At 39.0% G+C, this 21,069-nt stretch overlaps 1 protein-coding gene across 2 annotated transcripts in view; it reads left to right on the top strand.

Moving 5' to 3' along the window:
- The window catches only part of SLC16A9 (solute carrier family 16 member 9), a 54,014-nt gene that overhangs the window by 19,898 nt on the left and 13,047 nt on the right, over positions 1 to 21,069 (top strand). Inside the window, exons 2-3 of one of the 2 annotated variants that reach the window (XM_047702803.1) lie at positions 3,808 to 4,041; positions 15,352 to 15,495. In XM_047702803.1, coding sequence (XP_047558759.1) covers positions 3,846 to 4,041; positions 15,352 to 15,495 — 340 coding nt within the window. In that variant the 5' untranslated portion in view covers positions 3,808 to 3,845. The remainder of the gene's footprint in view (positions 1 to 3,807; positions 4,042 to 15,351; positions 15,496 to 21,069) is intronic. The other variant, XM_047702804.1, reaches the window with a different exon arrangement.

Here is a 21,069-nt window from a genome sequence, read left to right as displayed (position 1 = left end):
AGAAAATACTGGCTTTATTCGCGACTCTGGTGTTCTGCCTATGTAATTGTGTACTTTTCCTGAAGTTCTGTAATTTGAAGATTTAAATAAACAACAGTCTCATATGCATTTGTTCTTATATAGCCTTTTAGTCTCTCTAGCTGTTTGGCTATTGCTATCATATAGTATCTAGTTTAGGGAATCAAGACTATATTTTCTTTAAAAGGAATTTTGACCAAGAAAAATGGCAAAGTACCCAATTGTCATTAGAATGACCAGCATTATATTATTTGCTTTTATAGTAGAGTAGGTACTAGAAAGAGTTAATTTCTGATGGTTATTTCAAAGGATTTAGATATTTGGAAGTTTGCAGTATTCTGTCTGCTAACACAATCATTTGGTCTGAGAGGCTGGCCTTTAGACTCTGCAGTTTTGTGTACAAATTGTAACATCTTCCAGTTTTCAATTATGAAATACTAAAAGTTAATTTATACAAAGGCCTGTGGCAGGTGGTAATGTGATTTTTGCCTAGTGTTCTGAATGTCAGAATGAAGACATTCACTGAAGCCCAGATAAATTGGTGGGTCTAACTCTGACTCTCTTAAGATAGCCAAATGCTCCGCCATCTAATTAGGGACATGCATGAATGGCTGAATGATATTTTCCACTGTCTTTAGCTATTAGCTGATGAAACAACAGCCAAGGGAATGGCTTAGAAAAACCTGTGGTCAAAGAAGACTCTGTTGAAACTGTAAACCTGACATTGTACAGGGACATGGGAAGTGTAGATTAAGTGGGAAGCCTTGCGGGGGCAGGGAGGTCGAGATTTGGCCCTCCAAATCCATAGCCATGTAAACTGTTTTAGAACTTTGGAAGAAGTTATATTTTCAAATTCTTTTAAAATATTACTTTGATTAAAAAAAAACTGAGTAAAAATTAAAAACAAAAAGAAAAATCTCACTTATCAATTTAAAAATCCTTCCCCTGTCCCCCAAATAGGCTGACATAATCAAAATAGTGCATGAACCAAGGATGATTTAATCCAATAATTCAAGGATGGTTCAAGGTAGAAAAATAGAGATTTTAGGGGTGCTTGGGTGGCTCAGTTGGCTTAAGTGTCTGCCTTCGGCTCAGGTCATGATCCTGGGGTCCTGGAATTGAGCTTCATATTTGCCTCCCTGCTCAGTGGGGAACCTGCTTTTCCCTCTGTCTGCTGCTCCCCCCTGCTTGTGCTTTCTCTCTCTTTCTGACAAATAAAGAAAGGAAAGAGAAGAAAAGAGAGTACAGATTTTATTATATTTAAAGTTCTATGGAAGAGATCATAATCATCTCCCTGTGCACCAGAAATGCATTTGATAAAACATATTAAGCATTCTTTATGAGAACACTCAAAGTTAGGGAAATAGATATATTTTCTTAATTTTGTGAAATAAATTGATTTAAGCCCCAGAGGCAGCACCTTGGCATTTGAAGGTGTTCTGACTAAGTTAGGAGCCATACGGAGACATATACCCTCAATTTGACATTATCCTGTATACCTGGTTTGATGCAAAGGCAAAAGAAGGAAATTTGAAGTATAAAAGTTCAAAATAAAAATGTAAAACTACTACTGTTAGTAGATGATTGTGGAACTTTATTGTGTTATATATTGTATATACCCAAGAGAACTGTCCAAACATCTAAGGCAAACGAGAGAATTTAGTAAGGTAGTGGGACACAAAATTAACATACAGACATCAATAACTTTTACGCACACAAACAAAAGACAAAGAAATAACCCCAATTATAATATTAGCAAAAAGAATAGAGTACTTAAAATTACCTTAAACTTGGTAATTAAACTAATGTGGTAATGGTGAATGAATAGGCACATCAATGAAGCAGAATGGAAAATCCTGAAATACACCCATATATACATACCCAAGAACTAGATAGGAATTACAGATGGCTTTTCATCTATGAGATGACACACAACATTCAGGGAAAGCTGAAAAATGCAAGTAAAGTCTATAATGAAATATTGTTCTACAGTTACCATATTGGCAAAAATCCAAAAGTTTTATGACACAGGACAAATTGCCGGGGATGACATAAATTGGTTTAATCCCTTGAAGCCGATTTTGTAATACTAGTTACAATTACAGTGTACGTAGCTTTTGACTCAGCAATTCCTCTTTTATGTTTTACCTAACAGATATGCATATATGCAAAAAGATATATGTATATGTAAGGTTATTCACTGCAGTGTTGTTTTCATTGTAAACCACAGGGAACTGGTTGAATTAAGAGAAAGCCCTATACTGAAACACAGGGCAGCACAAAGAAGAGAATAAGGAAGGTCGCTATGCATCGATGGGAAAGATCTTCAGGATATTTTCTAAGTGAACAAAAGCGAGACATATACAGATACATATGTATATATGTACATATATATCATGCTATTTTTCTGTGTAAAAAATAGAGGAAAGCTATATTTGAGTTAGCAATATATACATAAACAAACTCTAGAAGGATACGAAAGAAACAAGAAGCACTGGTTTCCTGTGGAGGATATGGGAGTTAGGTGAGAAATAGGTAGGTGTGGATTATATACCTTTGGTCCCTCTTTTTCATTCTTGAACTAGATAATAGTTCTAGATAATAATCTAGATAATAAACTAGATAATATTTGATAACAATAGCCAAACACCTTAAGAGACTAGAAGGCTGTGTAATGTTTTGCCTATTTGGTAACTAAATAAACAAGTGTGCAACCATATAGTGAGATACTTCATGCTTAATTGAGAAAAAAATGACTAAGGATGCTGTCTCTGTATTGATAGGGAAAAATCTTGGGGATGTTAAGGGCATGAGACAAGGTTTGGAATAGAATGTACAATATGCTATTTTTTGTCAAAAAAGAGGAAATTTCCTGTACATTCATGAAGAATGTCTGGGAGGATACTCAAGTTGGTGGGTGTTGTGATGTGCTGCCAGTTCCCCTCCAGACTCCCTTTGGGACTGAGAGATTCCTTGCCCTAGCTGCACACAGTACTGTTGGCAGGGTGCCTTCAGCTGACAGCCGTACAGAAATGATTGCCTCATTTGAAGGGAGCCCCGTCACCTATGGTCATGCCCACTCCCTGGATCGCCTGAACCTGGCGAATGACCAACATGGGAGTGTGATGGGCCAACTCTCTATGCCTAACAGAGCAACTCTGAAGGGCATCCCATTTTAGAAGTCCCCTTCCTTGACACTACATGGCTGCTTATCTTTTTCCTCTCCAGCCTATTACCTTCCAATGGAAAAGAATAGTTTTAAAAAACTTTCTTCTTACTAAGAATCTTCTTCCTGGGGGAGCCAACACGTGGCAAGAGACCAAACCTGGTGGATGGGGACAAGGTGTTCAAACTGTGTCTTTTTGCAATTAAAAAATTTCTTTTGAATCATGTGGATGTATTCTTTTCTCAAATCAAGAGTAAAAATTTTAAAGTTGGGACACCTGGGTGGCTCAGTGGGTTAAAGCCTCTGCCTTCGGCTCAGGTCATGATCTCAGGGTCCTGGGATCGAGCCCCACATCGGGCTCTCTGCTCAGCAGGGAGACTGTTTCCTCCTTTCTCTGCCTGCCTCTCTGCCTACTTGTGATCTCTGTCTGTCAAATAGATAAGTAAAATCTTTAAAAAAAATTTTTTTTAAAGTTAACTTGATATGTCAGTGATATTTTATGTTTTTCCATGTGTATTTTTAAAAAAGACTTTTATGACTTAATTTAGGAGGAGATATTTTTAATCCAAAATACTGTGCCCTACCACACTCTAAATATGTTTTTCTCCTTTTTTTTCACTTAGGACCTACAGAAGAACACTTCCTTGATCTCTTACCTACGATGGATTTTAAAAAGTCACCTGATGGTGGATGGGGCTGGGTGATTGTGCTTGTCTCCTTTTTCACTCAGTTTTTGTGTTATGGATCACCGTTGGCTGTTGGAGTCTTGTACATAGAATGGCTGGACATCTTTGGTGAAGGAAAAGGAAAAACAGCCTGGGTCGGATCCCTTGCAAGTGGAGTTGGCTTGCTTGCAAGTAAGTGGATAAATGTATGCTTCTCCTCAGTTCCCGATCGTTGAATTAAATTTGCTGCTTCACTAACACTGTGCAAGGCATAGAAAGATATATATATATATATATATATATATATATATATATATATATTTTAAGTATAACATATTTCCCTGCCTTCATTGAGATTTTAGTACCTTTTCACTATAATAAATCTATGTGAAAATACAGGGATCTAGAAGATTGTCATTCATCTCTTTATCCATTTATTTGCTGTTATATGCCAGTCAGTGTGATAGATCATGGATATAAAAAGATGAACAGTAAACATACTGTTCCGGCCCTTAAGAGACTCACAGGGAGATGAGGGCGTAGATCCAGGCATGTCCAGTGAATGCTGGTAACCAGAGGACCACCTGATGTCGGGCACTACTAAGCAGATCCTGTATAATTCAAAGTTAGTCCTCTGCAATTTAGGCACACTGTGATCAAATTGTATGAACATCATTTGTGTCCCCTTCATAAGAGAAGTGTGACATGGCAAGGGGTTGTCCCATCTCACAATGGTGATGCTATTCAGAATTCTAATGCAGTGTTATGCATGACGTAGATGTGATATATTTGTCTTCAAAGGTTTTTTATAATGTCTCCAAGAGTAATGTTCTTCATAAACATTTATATATGATATAATGTGATTCCTGTCATCTTTAGAAAGAATAATAGAGGGTTTTAATTTACCTTTAAAGGATGAAAATCATATGGCACTTCTATTTCTGAAGTAATAGTTTGAACTCTGCAGCAGTGTTTAATGATCATGTAATTTACTTGGAACTATCTAAGCACAGGTGTGCTAGGATGGTTTGGGGTCAGTTGCCCCAGAGTCTCTTCCTATTGCTACAAAGTTGACATGGTTCATTGAACAAATCACAATCTCTGTTCTGTGGAAACATAGGGAGAAAATAAGGACATTGAACGTGGTGATTTGTAAGGTAATTTTCAGCTCTGAAATGATTTCATGAAAACAAAATACACTAGCCATACTTTCTTTTGAGTATGTTGTCTTTCCTGATCTCTAAAAGGGATTTTTGAAAAGATTTTATTTATTTATTTGAGAGAGAGAGAGCATGAGAGGGGAGAAGTCAGAGGGAGAAGCCGACTCCCTGCTGAGCAAGGAGCCCAATGCGGGACTCGATCCTAAGACTCCAGGATCATGACCTGAGCTGAAGGCAGTTGCTTAATCAACTGAGCCACTCAGGTACCCCTAAAAGGGATTTCTCAAAACAAAACAAAAACATTTGCTTCCAATTAATGTATTACCTTGTTAAATTAAAAGCAAGACTTGAAAAACAATCCTGGATCATCTGGTCATGCCAGATAAGATAACTAAACATAACTAAACAAATGAAAATAATACTGTCATTATGAACTCAAGAGAAACAGGAAAAGTTTGCTTAAGATTTGTTTGAAAGAGTTTTTCAAAACGTGGATTGTTTGCAAAGCTGTCAAAGTACAAAAGGATGATAACTGATATGTTAATATACAGGTTTGCAAGTACTGATTTCTCGAAAATGATCTGGTATGAAGAGGAAATAATTCTTTAAAAATTTAATTTTTTCAGTGTTCCAAGATTCATTGTTTATGCACCACACCTAGGGCTCCATGCGATACATGCCCTCCTTAATATCCACCACCCGGTTCACCCATCCTCCCACCCCCCTCCCCTCTAAAACCCTGTTTGTTTCTCAGAGTCCACAGCCTCTCATGCTTTGTCTCCCCCTCCTATTTGCCCCAATTCACTTTTCCTTTCCTTCTCCTAATGTCCTCCATGTTATTCCTTATGCTCCACAAGTAAGTGAAATCATATGATAATTGACTCTCTCTGCTTGACTTATTTCACTCAGCATAATCTCCTCCAGTCCCAGCCACATTGATAAAAAAGTTGGGTATTCATCCTTCTGATGGAGGCATAATACTCCATTGTATATACGGACTATATCTTCTTTATCCATTCGTCTGTTGAAGGGCATCTTGGCTCTTTCCACAGTTTGGAGACAATGACCATTGCTGCTGTGAACACTGGGGTATAGATGGCCCTTCTTTTCTCTAGATCTGTATGTTTGGGGTAAATACCCAGTAGGCAATTGCTGGGTCATAGGGTAGCTCTGTTTTTAATTTTTTGAGGAATCTCAACACTATTTTCCAAAGTGGCTGCACCAACTTGCATTCCCACCAACATTGTAAGAGGGTTCCCCTTTCTCCACATCCCCTCCAACGCTTGTTGTTTCCTGTCTTATTAATTTTGGCCATTCTAACTGGTGTAATGTGGTACCTCAATGTGGTTTTGATCAATTTCCCTGATGGCTAATGATGAACATTTTTTCATGTGTCTATTAGCCATTTGTATGTCTTCTTTGGAGAAGTATCAGTCTTCTGTCTGTCTGTCTATCTTCATGTCTTCTGCCCATTTTTTGACATGACTTTCTGTTTTTTGGGTGTTGAGTTTGAGGATTCCTTTATAGATCTTGGGTATCAGCCCTTTGTCTGTGGTAGGACAGAATTTTTTAATGTTCTCCAATTAGTCACCATTTCTATTAGCAAATACTAAGTTAAACAGAAATGCCATTACCTCATCTTCCAGCAAGGATCAAGGATGATGGAAATGATATATACCTCAGTTAGCACATACTCAGAGAACAAATTTTTTCACAAAGTCTGTCCAGGTAGGAGTTGAGGGTTCAGAGAATCTGAGAGCTCCTTAGGGATGGATGGGGCCTTGGTTGTCAGAACTCAGGCTGAGACTCAAACTGAACTGCAGCTCTGCACTTTCTCCAACTTCCCTCTGCTTTAAGGGCACCCCGTTCATCTGTAGGCAGGATCAGCTACATAATTTGCAGGCCCCACTGCAGAATAAAAATGCAAGGCCCCTTGTTAAAAATTAAGAATTTTGAGACAACAACAGCAGAGGAGTCAATCAAGTTTACTCTCTTCGACCCTCAGAGATTCTAATTCAGTCAATCTATGATGGGGCCCACATACATGAATTTTTGTAAGCCTGAAAAGTGATTTTCAATTGGGAACTACCATTGGCTTAGACCCTCTTGACTTAGATTTCAATCTTGCCCTTTTTGAGAATTCTCCAATGTATGATTTGCTTTGACTTATTTGTAAATGGAGCTACTGTAGGTTTCTGCTTGGTTGTAGCACTGTTCGTGCTATATAAAACATGAAAAATAGTGTCCACTGACTCTGATTCTGGTGAAAAGAAACCCCACAAAAATGGACGTCGTTGCATCTTTGATAAAATATAATGTATACATATGTGTATATATATTTACATTCATACATTTTTTGATAAAGATGGGATTTATACACATACATATATGTATGTGTGTGTGTGTATATTTGCTTTTAAATTCAGGAGTGTATATAAATTACTCAAGCTTGTCTAAAAAGGCAATTTCCTACCTATCAGTGCAGTGGGGTGGGGGGAGGAGGGGTGGTCCTGGGCGTCTTCATTTTAACTAACTCCCCAGATGATTATAATGCAGGCGGGTCATATTATATCCGAGAGACATGAATCATTGCCTTTACCCAGTTTTGTCCAGAGAAAACATAGTAGTTGTCATCCTCAGTTCTGTGATCCAATGTCTGAAGCTTTATAACTAAGCAAGGCACAGAAGAGTAAGTACTTTTGCCAAGCAGCATCTAAATTCTGTGGTTCTTGTGCTTGTCCTTTACGTTCACTAAGCACCCTTTTGTGTGCTTGGCTCAATACCAGCCACTTCCACTTACTTGATCTTAGTTGATTCTCCCGACAATGCACTGATGTAGGCATTATTGTCCTTAAGATATAGAGCCTAAGATGCCCACACAAAGAAGACGCCCAAGACAAAGCACATCCTCTAGGAGGAACAGTGGTCCCCCAGGCTCCAGTTTTGCTAACGTGTCCAACCCATTTCTTCATCTTTAAATTGGGGACAATAAAAGTATTACCTTCTATGATTGTTGTGTAGAATAATGGAGATGGTGCTTGGTATGACTGAGATGCAGGTGCTCAACAAATATTGGCTATTAGAGGACAAGAATCAGCCACAAATAAAATTACTTTAACAAGCAATTCAGACCAAACTGTGGAAGCCGCAAAAGAAAGGGACCCTTCAGAGTGAGAGACAAAGATATTTCTGGGCTATGGACTGGAGGGAGAACTGGAACTTTGGTAAGATTGTGCCTGAGCATCTCAAATGTAAAGGCCCACCCCTTTTCTCTGGCAAACCTAGACTTGGACAATAGCTAACAGTAGAATATTCGAACCATGCAAGACATGCACTCCTTTACTTCACACTCTTCATCATCTTAATTCTTCATTCCTTCTCTTTGAAACTTGAGCAATTGAGAGGAAAATACTTCTTCCTCTCGTCTGAATTATTTGCTTATCCAGATGATCCTTGCGTTGAATAAAGCTGGGAATTGGGATTACATAGTAAACGAGCTCACCTCCGTTACACACATCCGTATCTCCTCGGTGCTCAGGATTCCAAAGCTTATCCTCTGTGCTTATCAGGGATTTTAGTTTCAGGGAAGAGATAGAAAAAAGGCTTACTGATAATTTCAGACTTCGAAAATGCAAAGGCAAAGCAATGTCTGGAGTTTTATAGAGATGGGTTGTTAGGTGGGCCAGATGGGAGGACCGGCTGTGCATGGTGGGCTGTGGAAGGCCATCCACACCAAGTCCCTTTATGCAAAGGCCTGCAGCCTGCACTGCAGGTACGCCAGGTAGAGTAAATCCGGCTGCAGAAGGAGGCCTTGCATTGGGAGATGTGATGGTCAGTATCCACCTGGCTAGCCTGTATTCCCCAGTTAGTCAAACACCAGTGTAGGTGTTATTGTAAAGGTATTTTACAGATGTGCTTCAAGTTCACCATCAACGGACTTTAAGTAAGGGAGATTATCCTAAATAATTTGGGTGAACTTGACTCAGTACATTTAAAAAGACTTAAGAGCAGAAATGAACTTTCCCAGAAGAAATTCCTTCTTCAGGCTGTAGCTTCAGCCTGTGCCAGAGAGTGTCAAGCTGCCCTTCCTGGTGGCCTGCCCTATGGGTTTTGTACTTGCCTCGCCGGGTCTCACAATCGCATGAACCTGTTCCTTGCAATAAATCTCCCAACACACATCTTCTGGTTCTGTTTCTCTGGTTGAAATGTGACTGATACAGGAGGGAAGGAACTTAACTGAACTCAGGGGCTATCATGGCCCTGCATTGTTTTCTGATGAGCTCAAACACTTTTCGTTTAGACATCATTCTTCAAATTCAAGAAGGGTGGGGCCGTTTTTCAGACAACAGTGTTGCTGAAACAGCAGGGAGACCTTTTGTTCTCTATTTTTGTGCTCTAAGCAGATTTAACAGTCTCTCCCCTCCCTTTTCTCCTTAATTTCTCCAAAGGCCTGCAAACTGATAATAAGTCAATAAATCTATGCTCAGCTTAATATAGTGACTCAGCATCGCCAATTGGCCTTGCTGAATGAGTTGTGAGTGCTGGCAGAGTGCTGTTAGAGGATATCTGGACGATTTTACTCCCAGGCACTGTTACTCCTTCAAGTAGGACTGAATTTCTGCCTCCTACAAGGGTTCTGTTGCATGGGCCAGTTCCCAGGAGGCTAGGCATTTCCAGGATTGGTGAGAATAACTCCAGGTTTTGCTTAAGCTTTCCGTGCTCTTTATAGATCAGCAAACCAACCAGCAAGCAAGGCAGCCGTATGCATGATCAAGGATTTGAGTGGGTTTGGCTGCTTAGTGCCTTTCTCTTCCTTTAGGGAGATGAACTTGAAATTCTGGTCTCAACAGGAACAAGGGGTGAGAACCTACAAGAGTTTGCTGGGCTCCCTGCATTGTGGGTATCGGGGTAAGACTTTCCTGGCTCCGTCATCTGCTCTCTTAGGAAATGCTTGCTCTGCTGGCAGCATACAACCTGGTTACAGCTCTATTTTTTTTTTTTTTTTCCTCACTGTGCTGTCAGCCTACTTATGGCTTCAGTGCGGTAGGCCTCGCCATCTGACCACTCTTGGGATTCTGAAACTTTTTAGGAGAAATAAGTGCATGGAAGTGATTTGTTTCCCAAAAGGCATGCTTTCTTTCCCAAAGCTATCTTATAATAATGACAAATTGGAAAACCACATTATGTTTCGGTTTTCCTCCATTTAGGATTTTCATCCCTTTGTGGATATAACCACATTTTAGGGCCCAGTTCAAGGCTCAGGTTTTTTTTTTTTTTTTTTTTTTGGCCCATGGCGCTCTCCCTTTTCTGAAATCCCTAAACACATGATTTGAGCCTTTCTTTCGGTGCCTCTTGTCTGTGACCTTGGATTTTAATTGAACCCTTGTGTGTTTATTTTGTCTTCTGGGTTAGGTCTTAGATTGTGTGTCCTCCTCTCTGTACTTCTGCCATGATATGAGACTCCAGGGCTGTGCTGTCCAGCACAGCAGCCACCTACCACATATGGCTTGTGGGTGGCAAGTTCAAGTTGAGATGTACTCTAAGTGTAAAAAATTCACACTGGATTTCAAAACCTTACTACAAAACAAAAGAATATCAAATGTCTCATTAATGATATTGCAGTGTTGAAATGATAAGGCTTTAGATGTATTGAGTGAGATAAAATGTATTACTTAAATTAATTTTACCTCTTTTTATTTTTCTAATGTGCCTCCGAGGGAGTTTAGAGTTCCATATGGTGGCTCATGTGTCCGAGTCCTTGTATTTCTATTGTGTAGAGTTGCTCGAGAGGACACTTGGTAAATAGTGAAGGGAAGACAGTGAGCAAATACTTAGTTTTTCGTTTAATGAATGCAGACCTAAATATAATGTTACCAACATACTTTAAAATTTTAAGAAATGGATTCTTCCTCCATGCGACTTTGAACAGCCAGCAAAAATGTAGCTCTGTTGTTTCTTCCTAAATTACCCTGAGGGCTGAAGGAAACAATTTCACCACTTACTTGTAGATCGTTCTGACTTCCTTATAATAATTCATTCTTCTCATTTTCTTAATTCACCCGTGATCATAACAAAACACTTTTTCAGTTAGAATTTTCACTTTCACTTCCCTTTTTATTCCCTTCATTGGCTGAAAATTACCTCAATCAGTCTGATTTGCAGATGACTAGTAACAAATTATTTTATGTTTTTGGTTTCATTTTGTACTTACGAGGTTGCAGGGCTCAAAATCCCATCCTTATCTTCCTCACTTTCTTTGCTCCTTACCTCAGTTTGTACGGTTATTTCCTAACATACAGGTTCTTACTTTTTTTGAGTGAACGTGTCCCCACTGTGCCAAAAATGTTGCTAGGAGAATAGAATATCTTTAAGAGCCCTGAATACCGTACACTCGGAAGGAGAGAGCTGCTCCCCTCTTAGTGCCCCGCACCGCCATCTACCATCCTGAGACCATTCTGTGCTGACTGGAGGCTCCGTCACTTAACATTTAGCCAAGGACTAAAGAACTTTCAGTTCCCCCAACTTGTCAACATTAATCTCCCAGAAGGAATGTAGTAATAGTAATAATGTCTCCCAAACACCAGGATACACACAATTATAGTTTCGAGAAACATTTTCACTGAAGGCAAAATGAATGTGAAGGCATTGATCCTTGCTGTGTATTAGCTTCCCACTATTTTCTCACTATCTTCCATTTTATTCGCAAATGATGTATTCTCACTATTTCCTTATTAAAAGATCCCTTCTTTCTCTTAAATGAAATGGCAGAGATAAAAGGCTGTTGCATTTTAAAAACTGACTTTGCTTGTTAAAATTAAAAACTGGCACACAGATGATGAAGCTTCCTTCTTCCTTTTTTCTAAAATTTTACAACTTTCCATAGAGGGAAGCACTGGCTCAAATTATGAGTAAACTAACTTTTGTTCCAAAGGCGCCTTCTGTAAAGTACAAGACCTGAAGCGTTGTAAGTAATCTCCCCTGAGAGTTGTCCTTCCATTGTATTTATCTCTTGAAACTCGTCCAGCACTGAGGAGTACTCTATGGTTTCTCATCTTGGGAAACTTGCCTGCTATTACTAAGAGCTAAACACGTAAGTGTGTCGTGTCTTGCAGATGTGACTTAGTGGTCAATTCCAGTTATACTTTGCCCTGATTGTTATTGATGAAATATGGGGCTACTATGGTTTAAATCCATATAAACAGAATCTAGAAATACTGTGGTTCTAGGATGAGAATAAAATAATTTGCTCTGAACTTTTAAACACCAAAATAAGCATGGATGTTACATTTTCATCTGCCATAAATTCATAGGACCTCTTAAGCTGTAAGATATTAACAAATGTACATTGGAGTTTTTACTAATATTTTGATTTTTAGGTGTCACTTGAAATACTTCTCAGTTGGGAAGAATGCTAAGCTGACTTTGGCCTTAGCCCTCACATTGATTGGCTATGGATTCTTGGTCAAATTGCAGGATCTTTCTGAGTTCCAGTTTTATCATTCTAAAAATGTGGTGTTTGGACTCTATCCAAGGCCTCTTTCAGCTCTAAAATTCTGTTTTAAATCTCTGAGACCAAGATATTTTTCTAAGTAAACAGCAGATGGCAGTATGAAAGTAGAGAAATTTTTAAAAAGAGTTTTCAATTTGCTCTTTTCATCAAAGAAATTCTGCTCATGTCTTCCCTGAGCTTAATTTTTTTTCAAAGAATCATGTATTTAGACCCAAATGATTTGTGAACTTATCACATAACTGATAATAATTATGTACTTTTTAGCATGTAATAGTCACAGTGTAATTGTACATGCTATGAAAATTATTACCCTTCATCCACACCCCTAGTTTCCCATACTTTGCATCTCCTCGTGGAGTTATCATGCATCAAAGAGCATAGATTTACAGTCTTTGAGGATGGAACTTGAAACTTTTCAGGTATGCCAATAATAATAATCTCTGTGTTTTAATTCCTTTGTGTTATTGAATTTGTTGACACTAACTCTCAGTGTCAACGAGGTTCGTAAACAACACGGAAGGATCATGCTTTAATGATGTCACCCATCCATTTATGAAATTTGACCCTTAAAATCATTTCTATTTTTGAAGTGTCTAAGTATTTCTCATTGGGTATACAGACAGCTCAAATACTGGATAAGTTTGATCTTTCAAGTGGGTTTTCCTTTTAAAACACTGGCACGGAGTATTCTCTTCTGTGTACTGTATAACTGTATCAGTCTGTCCTTCCGTAGCGGCTTTCACAGAAGGCCTGAAATGTCAGGGGCCAGTTCATGACCAGGGAGAAATTTGGGAGAGCTGTACGTTTTGAGAGCTCTGTGGTATCTCAGTGGTCATATCCTGGTCTTAAGTATGCACTTGAGAGATTCTCTGGTATTGGCAGGAATGTTGGACTTGGGGTGGCTGGATCCTGGCTCTGTCACTTACTAACAATGAAACTCGTTTCTCTGTTTGAGGTTACTAAATGAAAGATATATACAGAAAAGTGTGCATATCATGAGTACAGCTTGGTGAACTTTTCACAAAACAAATTATACCCATGTAATAAGCACATTCACATCAAGAAACAGAATGTTGGTAGTACCCTGGAAGTGGGGCTGTGCCCCCTTCTGGTTAAACTTCCTACCCATTACCAAAGATAACCATTATCCTGACTTCTAATCATAGAGTAATTTTGCCTATTTTTGCAAATTATGCAATTATACAAGGTATTCTTTCTTGTGTTGACTGTCTTTCTCTCCACATATGTTTATGAGATACTTCTGTATGTGTAGCTACAGATCATTCGTTCTCATTGCCATATAATAGTCCATTGTATGACTATACCAGAATTCACTTCTGTGTTCTATTGCTGATGAACACCTGGGTTTCTAGGCAACTCCGAATTGTTCTGCTATGAACATTATATACTTTAGTACAGGAATTTCTTTAGAGTATATACAAAGAAGCAGAATTTCTGGGCTATACGATATGCTATATTCAGCTTCAGGAGACAATACTAGCACTTTATAAGAGGTCCGATCGTTTCCTATCCTTGCTAACACTTACTGTTGTCTGTCCTTAGCCATCCTGGTGACTGTATTTTTTAAAAATTGGGAATAATAATTTGTATCTTGAAAGGTTGTTGTCAACTTAATTAAGATGTGCTTTCTTTGCTTTTAAATCCTGGGATCTCTCTTCTGCCATGGGCTTAGACAACCTCTCCGAGGTTCGGTTTCCTTCCATGTAAATGAGACTAATGGGCTGAATAATCCTTAATGTCCTTTCATTTCTGATAAGCTCAGCTCTGTAGTTGTAGGTGCTTTCTAGGTACACTTCTAGTGGGAGAGAATTTCACTATCACTTAAGTCCCATTACTTACCATGGTTATCCATGTTGCCCACTTTTCCATAAGATCCAGGTAGTGTCACTGTTACCTGTCACTCAACAGTGTACTTCCTCTCACAAATTCCGGGTTGCACATAGACTGTAGGACAGTGGTACTGATGGACTCATACTGGAATATGGGGGGGTGGTGCTTCTCCATTTGGCCTCACCTGCCAGAATATTCTCTAGGAAATGAATAACCACCCCCTGCATCCCTCTATAGGGTCATGATTGGCTGTGTTCAGTCAGTCATCAAGCTTGTTTTCCTCATCAGTGTATAATCGCCCTTGTGCTGGAAAGGAGCGCTGGGTAGTAAAAATGCATGGAACATTCAGGGGGCAAAATCCTCAGCATAATATGATGGATAAGATGCTGGACTCAGGAGTCAGACTGCATGGGTTTTTACGTCTTCTTCTGTTACTATTCTGGTGGCTGCTGCTGTTCACATCACTGAAGAGCTGGCAGTGACTGGGGATGTCCTTGTGTCAGGCCTTGGGATCAGCTTGACATCTGTGCTCTCATTTGTCATCATGGTAACCCTATGAGGTGGTACTGTCATTACAGTCATTACAGTCATCAGATGAGGAAACTGAGGCACAGAGAGATCAGAACAGTTGCCTGAGATCATATTGCCAGCAAATATTAGAACTCAAATTTGAATAAGGTCTGACTCCGGAATGCCCATTTCTTAACTATGTGGAAACTTACTATCCGGAAACTTTAATTTCCTTATCAAAAAATGAGGTAGTATCTACCTTCCTGGGCTGCAGTGAGATTGAAATGAAATGTGATTGCTTATATGAAGTATCTTGCAGAGTGTCTAGCAAGTAGTAAACACACGGTAGATGTTTACTTTAGTGTTATTGTATGATGGAAAGAATCATTTTGAATTTATGATGGGATGGATCTTATGATTGTGGGAAGGAGGTTATTGTTAAATAAGTGAAGGTTTCATTTATTATTTTAGGTCCTGTCTGCAGCCTCTGTGTCTCCTCCTTTGGAGCAAGATCTGTGACAATCTTCAGTGGCTTCATGGTAGCTGGAGGCCTGATGTTGAGCAGTTTTGCCCCCAATATCTACTTTCTGTTTTTTTCCTATGGCATTGTTGTAGGTAAGAAACCTGGTCACTATAATTTTTCTAAGGTTCAAGAGTTAAACATCATTTTACCAACGTCAGGTTTATTATTCAGTTAATATGCGGCATGAAAATGATTGAAAATAATTTACTTTCAATGACATGTCACTAAAAATTACTGCCTTAGTAACATGTCTGCCCAGTGAATCAAAATATTTGAAAGCATAAACATGTTTTATCAATGCACATTATGTTCTCTTGCAAGGCGCAAGAAGGTTTTTCATTTCAGCACTGCACAAGAAAGGCAGGGGGCGGGAGCATGAGACTAACGGCACTTCTTAACTGACTTAGGGAGTGGTCCCTTTCATATTGGCTGGTTCGGCAGGGCTCTGTTGAGCTGTTTGTGTTCCAAACATCCTGTGCTTCCATGGCCCATATCGCAAAGTTACCACAGAAGTAAAAAGTAGATTTTAAAACATATTATTATTATTATTACTATTACTGTTATTATTATTATTAATAATTTTTTAAAAAGATAAGACAAGAGTGAAGAAAAACTGAATGGTGGGGATAAATGATGATGATCCTGGTTACAGGAGAGGAAAAACAAAGGGCTCGGGGCCTGCGAGCACATGTTTGGGGCAGCCGCCTTTGTGATGTATTGTACTAATTGTATTCAATGTTCAACCTCATCAGATTATTCCTAGGGGCTGTTGGTAGGGAATTTGGAAAGATGATGCCAACTGCCGAAGGTTTTCTTAGTGTCTGAAGAACCTAATTTTGTTGACGAGCGATATTCCTCTTTTTCACTTGGAACTGTTTCCTGAATAATACATAATAGAAATAAGAACAGCTAATATGCACGGAGTACTTCCTATGTGCCTGGCTCTGTGCTGAATTCTTTCTCTGACCTCAGTTAATCTTCATAAGAACTCACATTACAGAGAGGGAAAGTGAAGCTCAGAGAAGGGAAATTACTAACTGAAGCTATAGAACTAGGAGATTTGGGGTTGAATCCACTCAGTTTGACGCCAGATACCAATCTCTTTCACATTTTTCTAACTATTTTTGGTGCTTTTCCAGTCCTTGAAGTCTATTTTAAATTTAACTACATACTCTAATACTGCTGAGACCTGAATTCCATGTTAGTTCTTTGAAAGGATGCAGTACATTTTTGGCGTTTTATATTTCCTGTAGTGTTTAATATAGTTTTGGACTGTGGGTACAAATACATTAGTCTCTTGTGTAAAATCTGAGAGTTCCACTGAATAATCATTTTGCTTTATTGTCTAAAGTCATAAAAATAAAAATGTAGGTATTTGTGTTTATGCATGAATATTGGATTGTTCTTTTTAGGATAAATCCCTTTTTACATAGAAAATTGAATGATGATGCCATTGATATGACTTGGGCATTTTCCCCAAACTCTGGACTCCACATTTAAATTTTCTTGGGATTTTCCTCCTCCACATGGTTTCAAGATTAATCAAGGCATATGAAGTTGTTACGGACTTAAAAACTGATGATCAGTGAGTGATACCATAGCATTTGCATTACCTATAGATAAAAATAAATTTCTTTAAAGATTTATTTTTTTATTTTTTTTTTAATTTATTTATTTGACAGAGAGAGAGCACAAGCAGGCAGAGAGGCAGGCAGAGAGAGAGGAGGAAGCAGGCTCCCTGCTGAGCAGAGAGCCCAATGCGGGGCTCGATCCCAGGACCCTGAGATCATGACCTGAGCCGAAGGCAGCGGCTCAACCCACTGAGCCACCCAGGCGCCCCGATAAAAATAAATTTCTAAGAAGAAAAAATCTGTTTGCAATGTCTAAGAATTATATGCATTTCATTGTGTTGGAAGAATATCTAATGATACATAGAAAGAAAAAGACAATATTAGCTAACTCCCATAACTAAATTTCAATTTCTCTAGCAATGGAGGGAGCTTTATCAACCTGTGAAGTTATTTTTGATTTGGCTTATGTTGTTGTAACCTTTTGAGAACTAACTGTGCCCCCCACTCCCACCTCCGTGAATCCATGATTTTCAATTAATTAGATAGGACTTGAGATTTGTCTTGTCTGGTGGTGAAGTTATAGGGTTTTCATTTGGCCTTCTCCACTATGGTAACTTATACCCCATTGGCCAAGGAACAGTGTAGAGGGTTATACCCATCACCATGAATGGGTGAGCCAATGAAATATCAGGAACTTGGATGGGTCCATGGACTCAGTGGATCCATTGTGGGCCAGACCCGGGCCATGATCCTAAGGCCATGTAAATGCTTGAGGCCCCTGGTTAACATTGCCAGCTCATGTTCTGTGTCCAACCATGATCAAAAGGTATCCCACTTTCACTAGTGTACAATTACCTAAATAAGTGGCCATAGTTAACTTAGGGAAGCATTTACAGTACCATTACCTACATACTTGTCATAGCATTTACTGTAATGTCTTTCCTCCTGGAATGCTGGTCTCTCTTCCACTTAATGATTCTGGGTCAGAAAACAGGCTCATGTCTGAAGACTCTGATTTGGCAATAGGTTCTGAATCCCTGAAACTAAGAAGCAATTGTCAGCTCTTGGAGAGAGTGCTGGGTTTAGGGTTAGGAGACTGAGATTCCGTGAGCCTGAGCAAGCTAAATGACACATGACCGTCCCTTCATCTGTGAAGGCGGGCTGGGAAACCTACCTCACACAGGTTTTGTGAGGACTAAATAAAGTCAAGTGAAATATAAATACAAATAAAACAAATAAAAGAATTGGGTTGGATTTCAGTTAATAAAGAGATCGCTTCCACTGGTAATTATTGGGGCCCTGTGAACTACTCCTAGCCAGCAGATAATTAATCCTTAATGCCATGGTCAACATCTTTGTGTTTCTTTCTTTCCTTTTTTCATCGGTATGCTCATAATCCAGGGCTCATTGAATATTTCTGGGATAAATAAATGAGATAATACTGAATAATACTTCCATTGTATCATCATTTAGAATTTCCAGTTGAAAAGGAAGTGACAGGAAATTATGTTCTAAATGCATTTTCCTTTTTGTATTGAATTTCTTAGAAAAAATAAGAAAGATTCACTTTAAAGACTTTATTTATTTGACAGACAGAGATCACAAGTAGGCAGAGAGGAAGGCAGAGAGAGAGGGAGAAGCAGGCTCCCTGCTGAGCAGAGATCCCGATGTGGGGATGGATCCCAGGACCCTGGGAATCATGATCTGAGACAAAGGCAGAGGCTTTAACCCACCGAGCCACCCAGGTGCCCAGAAAGATTCACTTTAATGGTAATATTCATTGAGCACCAGTTCTATGCAGAATTGTATACTAAGCATTTTCATTTGCCTAGGATGAACTAGATGGTCACTTAAGAGCGAGAGTATGGGGAGGGAAGGAGCCAACACCAAGAGACAGTCTCTGGGCTCCAACCATGTGGGTTAAACTTATCTTATTCACTTGCCAGCTGTGTGACTCCAGACAAGTCACTTAACTTCTCTTTTCTTATTTTTTTTTTTTAAAGATTTTATTTATTTGACACAGAGAGAGAGAGATCACAAGTAGCAGAGAGGCAGGTAGAGAGAGAGGGGGAAGCAGGCCCCCTGTTGAGCAGAGAGCCTGATATGGGGCTCGATCCCAGGACCCTGAGATCATGACCTGCGCTGAAGGCAGAAGCTTACCCCAGGATCCCCCTATTTTCTTATTTTTAAAACAATGTAATAATGACATCCACCTTCAGGTTTTGTGAATTGAGGATGTAATTTAAAAATATTAGTTAGCATAACCGTTATTATTAGTTTTGTGATCTTGGAAAATTATTTAATCTCTGAGCTTTTCTTTTTATTTTTATTGAATGACTTCATGAAGCTATTGCGCCTTTTCATGAGATAATGTATATAGAGAAGCACGAGGAGGTGTTTCATACATCCCTTCCCTTAAATTCCTTTCTGAACACTTAGTTCAAGACCACAGCAGCAGTTTTTTTGCTACTGAGGAAGCTTTTTGAATCAGCAATATTTGTATGACAGATTTAAGAAGATAGAAAAAGAAATTAAAGCTTTTTAGTATGTTTAATTATAATACACAATATCAAAAAAGATACTAAAGTGTATTAACGGGCATAATTCTGTTTTACCACTTAACTGATGTTTTAAAAAGTATCATCTTGTTCAGCTTTTCTTTTTTTTTTTTTAAGATTTTATTTATTTATTTGACAGAGAGAGACAGTGAGAGAGGAAATACAAGCAGGGAAGCAGACTCTCCGCTAAGCAGGGAGCCTGATGCAAGGCTCGATCCCAGGACCCTGGAATCAGGACCTGAGCCAAAGGCAGATGCTTAACAACTGAGCCACCCAGGTGCCCCCAGTTTTTAATAGCTACCATAGAATGACCATTTCCCCTTTTTCAAGTGACTGCAAGCCACACTGCCAAACCTGGGAATTCAGGCTTCTATTTTCTCAATTACTTTATTAAATCAGGAAAAATGAAGTCGGGTGCAGGGTGGGGGATGGGGGGTGGGAAATATGTGCTGAATGAGTTGTTCAAGTGTCTCCCCAATAATTTCTTTTGGCTTTTCTGAGTTGTTCAAGTGTCTCCCCAATAATTTATTTTGGCTTTTCTGAAAAGCACAACTCAAAATCAATGTCTTCTGTCTCTTTTCTTCAGAGTATATTGTTATTTAGCTACCTGGGTAGTGTTTTCTTACTATTCCTTCTCAGTTTTTGGAAAAATTCAATTTTCTCCTCCTGTATGTTCATGGTAATATCTGTGTATATATCTGTGTATGTCCTGAATCTGCTCAGGTTATTGAGATTGAGGAGGGAAAAGACCACGTTTGCTCAGTTATGGCAAATGTAATGAAGGTCATTTCCTGAGGTTCATTTTAGCCATTAGAGTTTTAATAAGTCATTTTGTTTTGTTTTGTTTTTAATGGTTATATCATTAATGATGTTCTTTTTTGTTTCACGGATGCTTAGTTGTAATAAGGAACTGTGATTTTCTGATTAGTTTGAGGCTGTTATTGATATAATGCCATAACACTCAGTGAAAAGTGAAAATATATTATCAATACAATGGTTTATTTTTTAGTACTTATTATATTCCAGGCACAGATACTAAATATTTTACATTTTTTATGTCTCCTAACCTTTACAGCTATCTTGTGGAGATTGTTTTAAAAATAAAGACACTAAGAATTAGAGATTAAGGAAACTCTCAAGTCCTCAAGTTGCCCAGCCAGCAAAGTTAGAGCTGGGATTGGAATCCAAGCCTGCCTGATTGCCAAGCCTGTGCTCATAACTAGTCAATGTCATGTTAAGGGTACTCATGCTAAGCTACAAAAATCAGAGCCTGTTTATTAAAAATGCCAGCCAACCGCTTGCACTTTTAAGCTCTCCATCCATACAGATGTTTAAAGCTAGTAGCATAAAAGTACCTGCATTGGGGGCACCTGGGTGCTTCAGTGGGTTAAGCCTGTGCCTTCGGCTCAGGTCATGATCTCAGGGTCCTGGGATTGAGCCCCGCATAGGACTCTCTGCTTGGCGGGGAGCCTGTTTTCTCTGCCCACCTCGCCTGCTGCTCTGCCTACTTGGGATCTCTCTTTCTGTCAAATAAATA

Source organism: Lutra lutra, chromosome 14 (assembly GCF_902655055.1).
Source record: "Lutra lutra chromosome 14, mLutLut1.2, whole genome shotgun sequence".
In the NCBI taxonomy this organism is placed as follows: Eukaryota; Metazoa; Chordata; class Mammalia; order Carnivora; family Mustelidae; genus Lutra; species Lutra lutra.
This window is presented reverse-complemented; position numbering and strand designations above follow the sequence as displayed.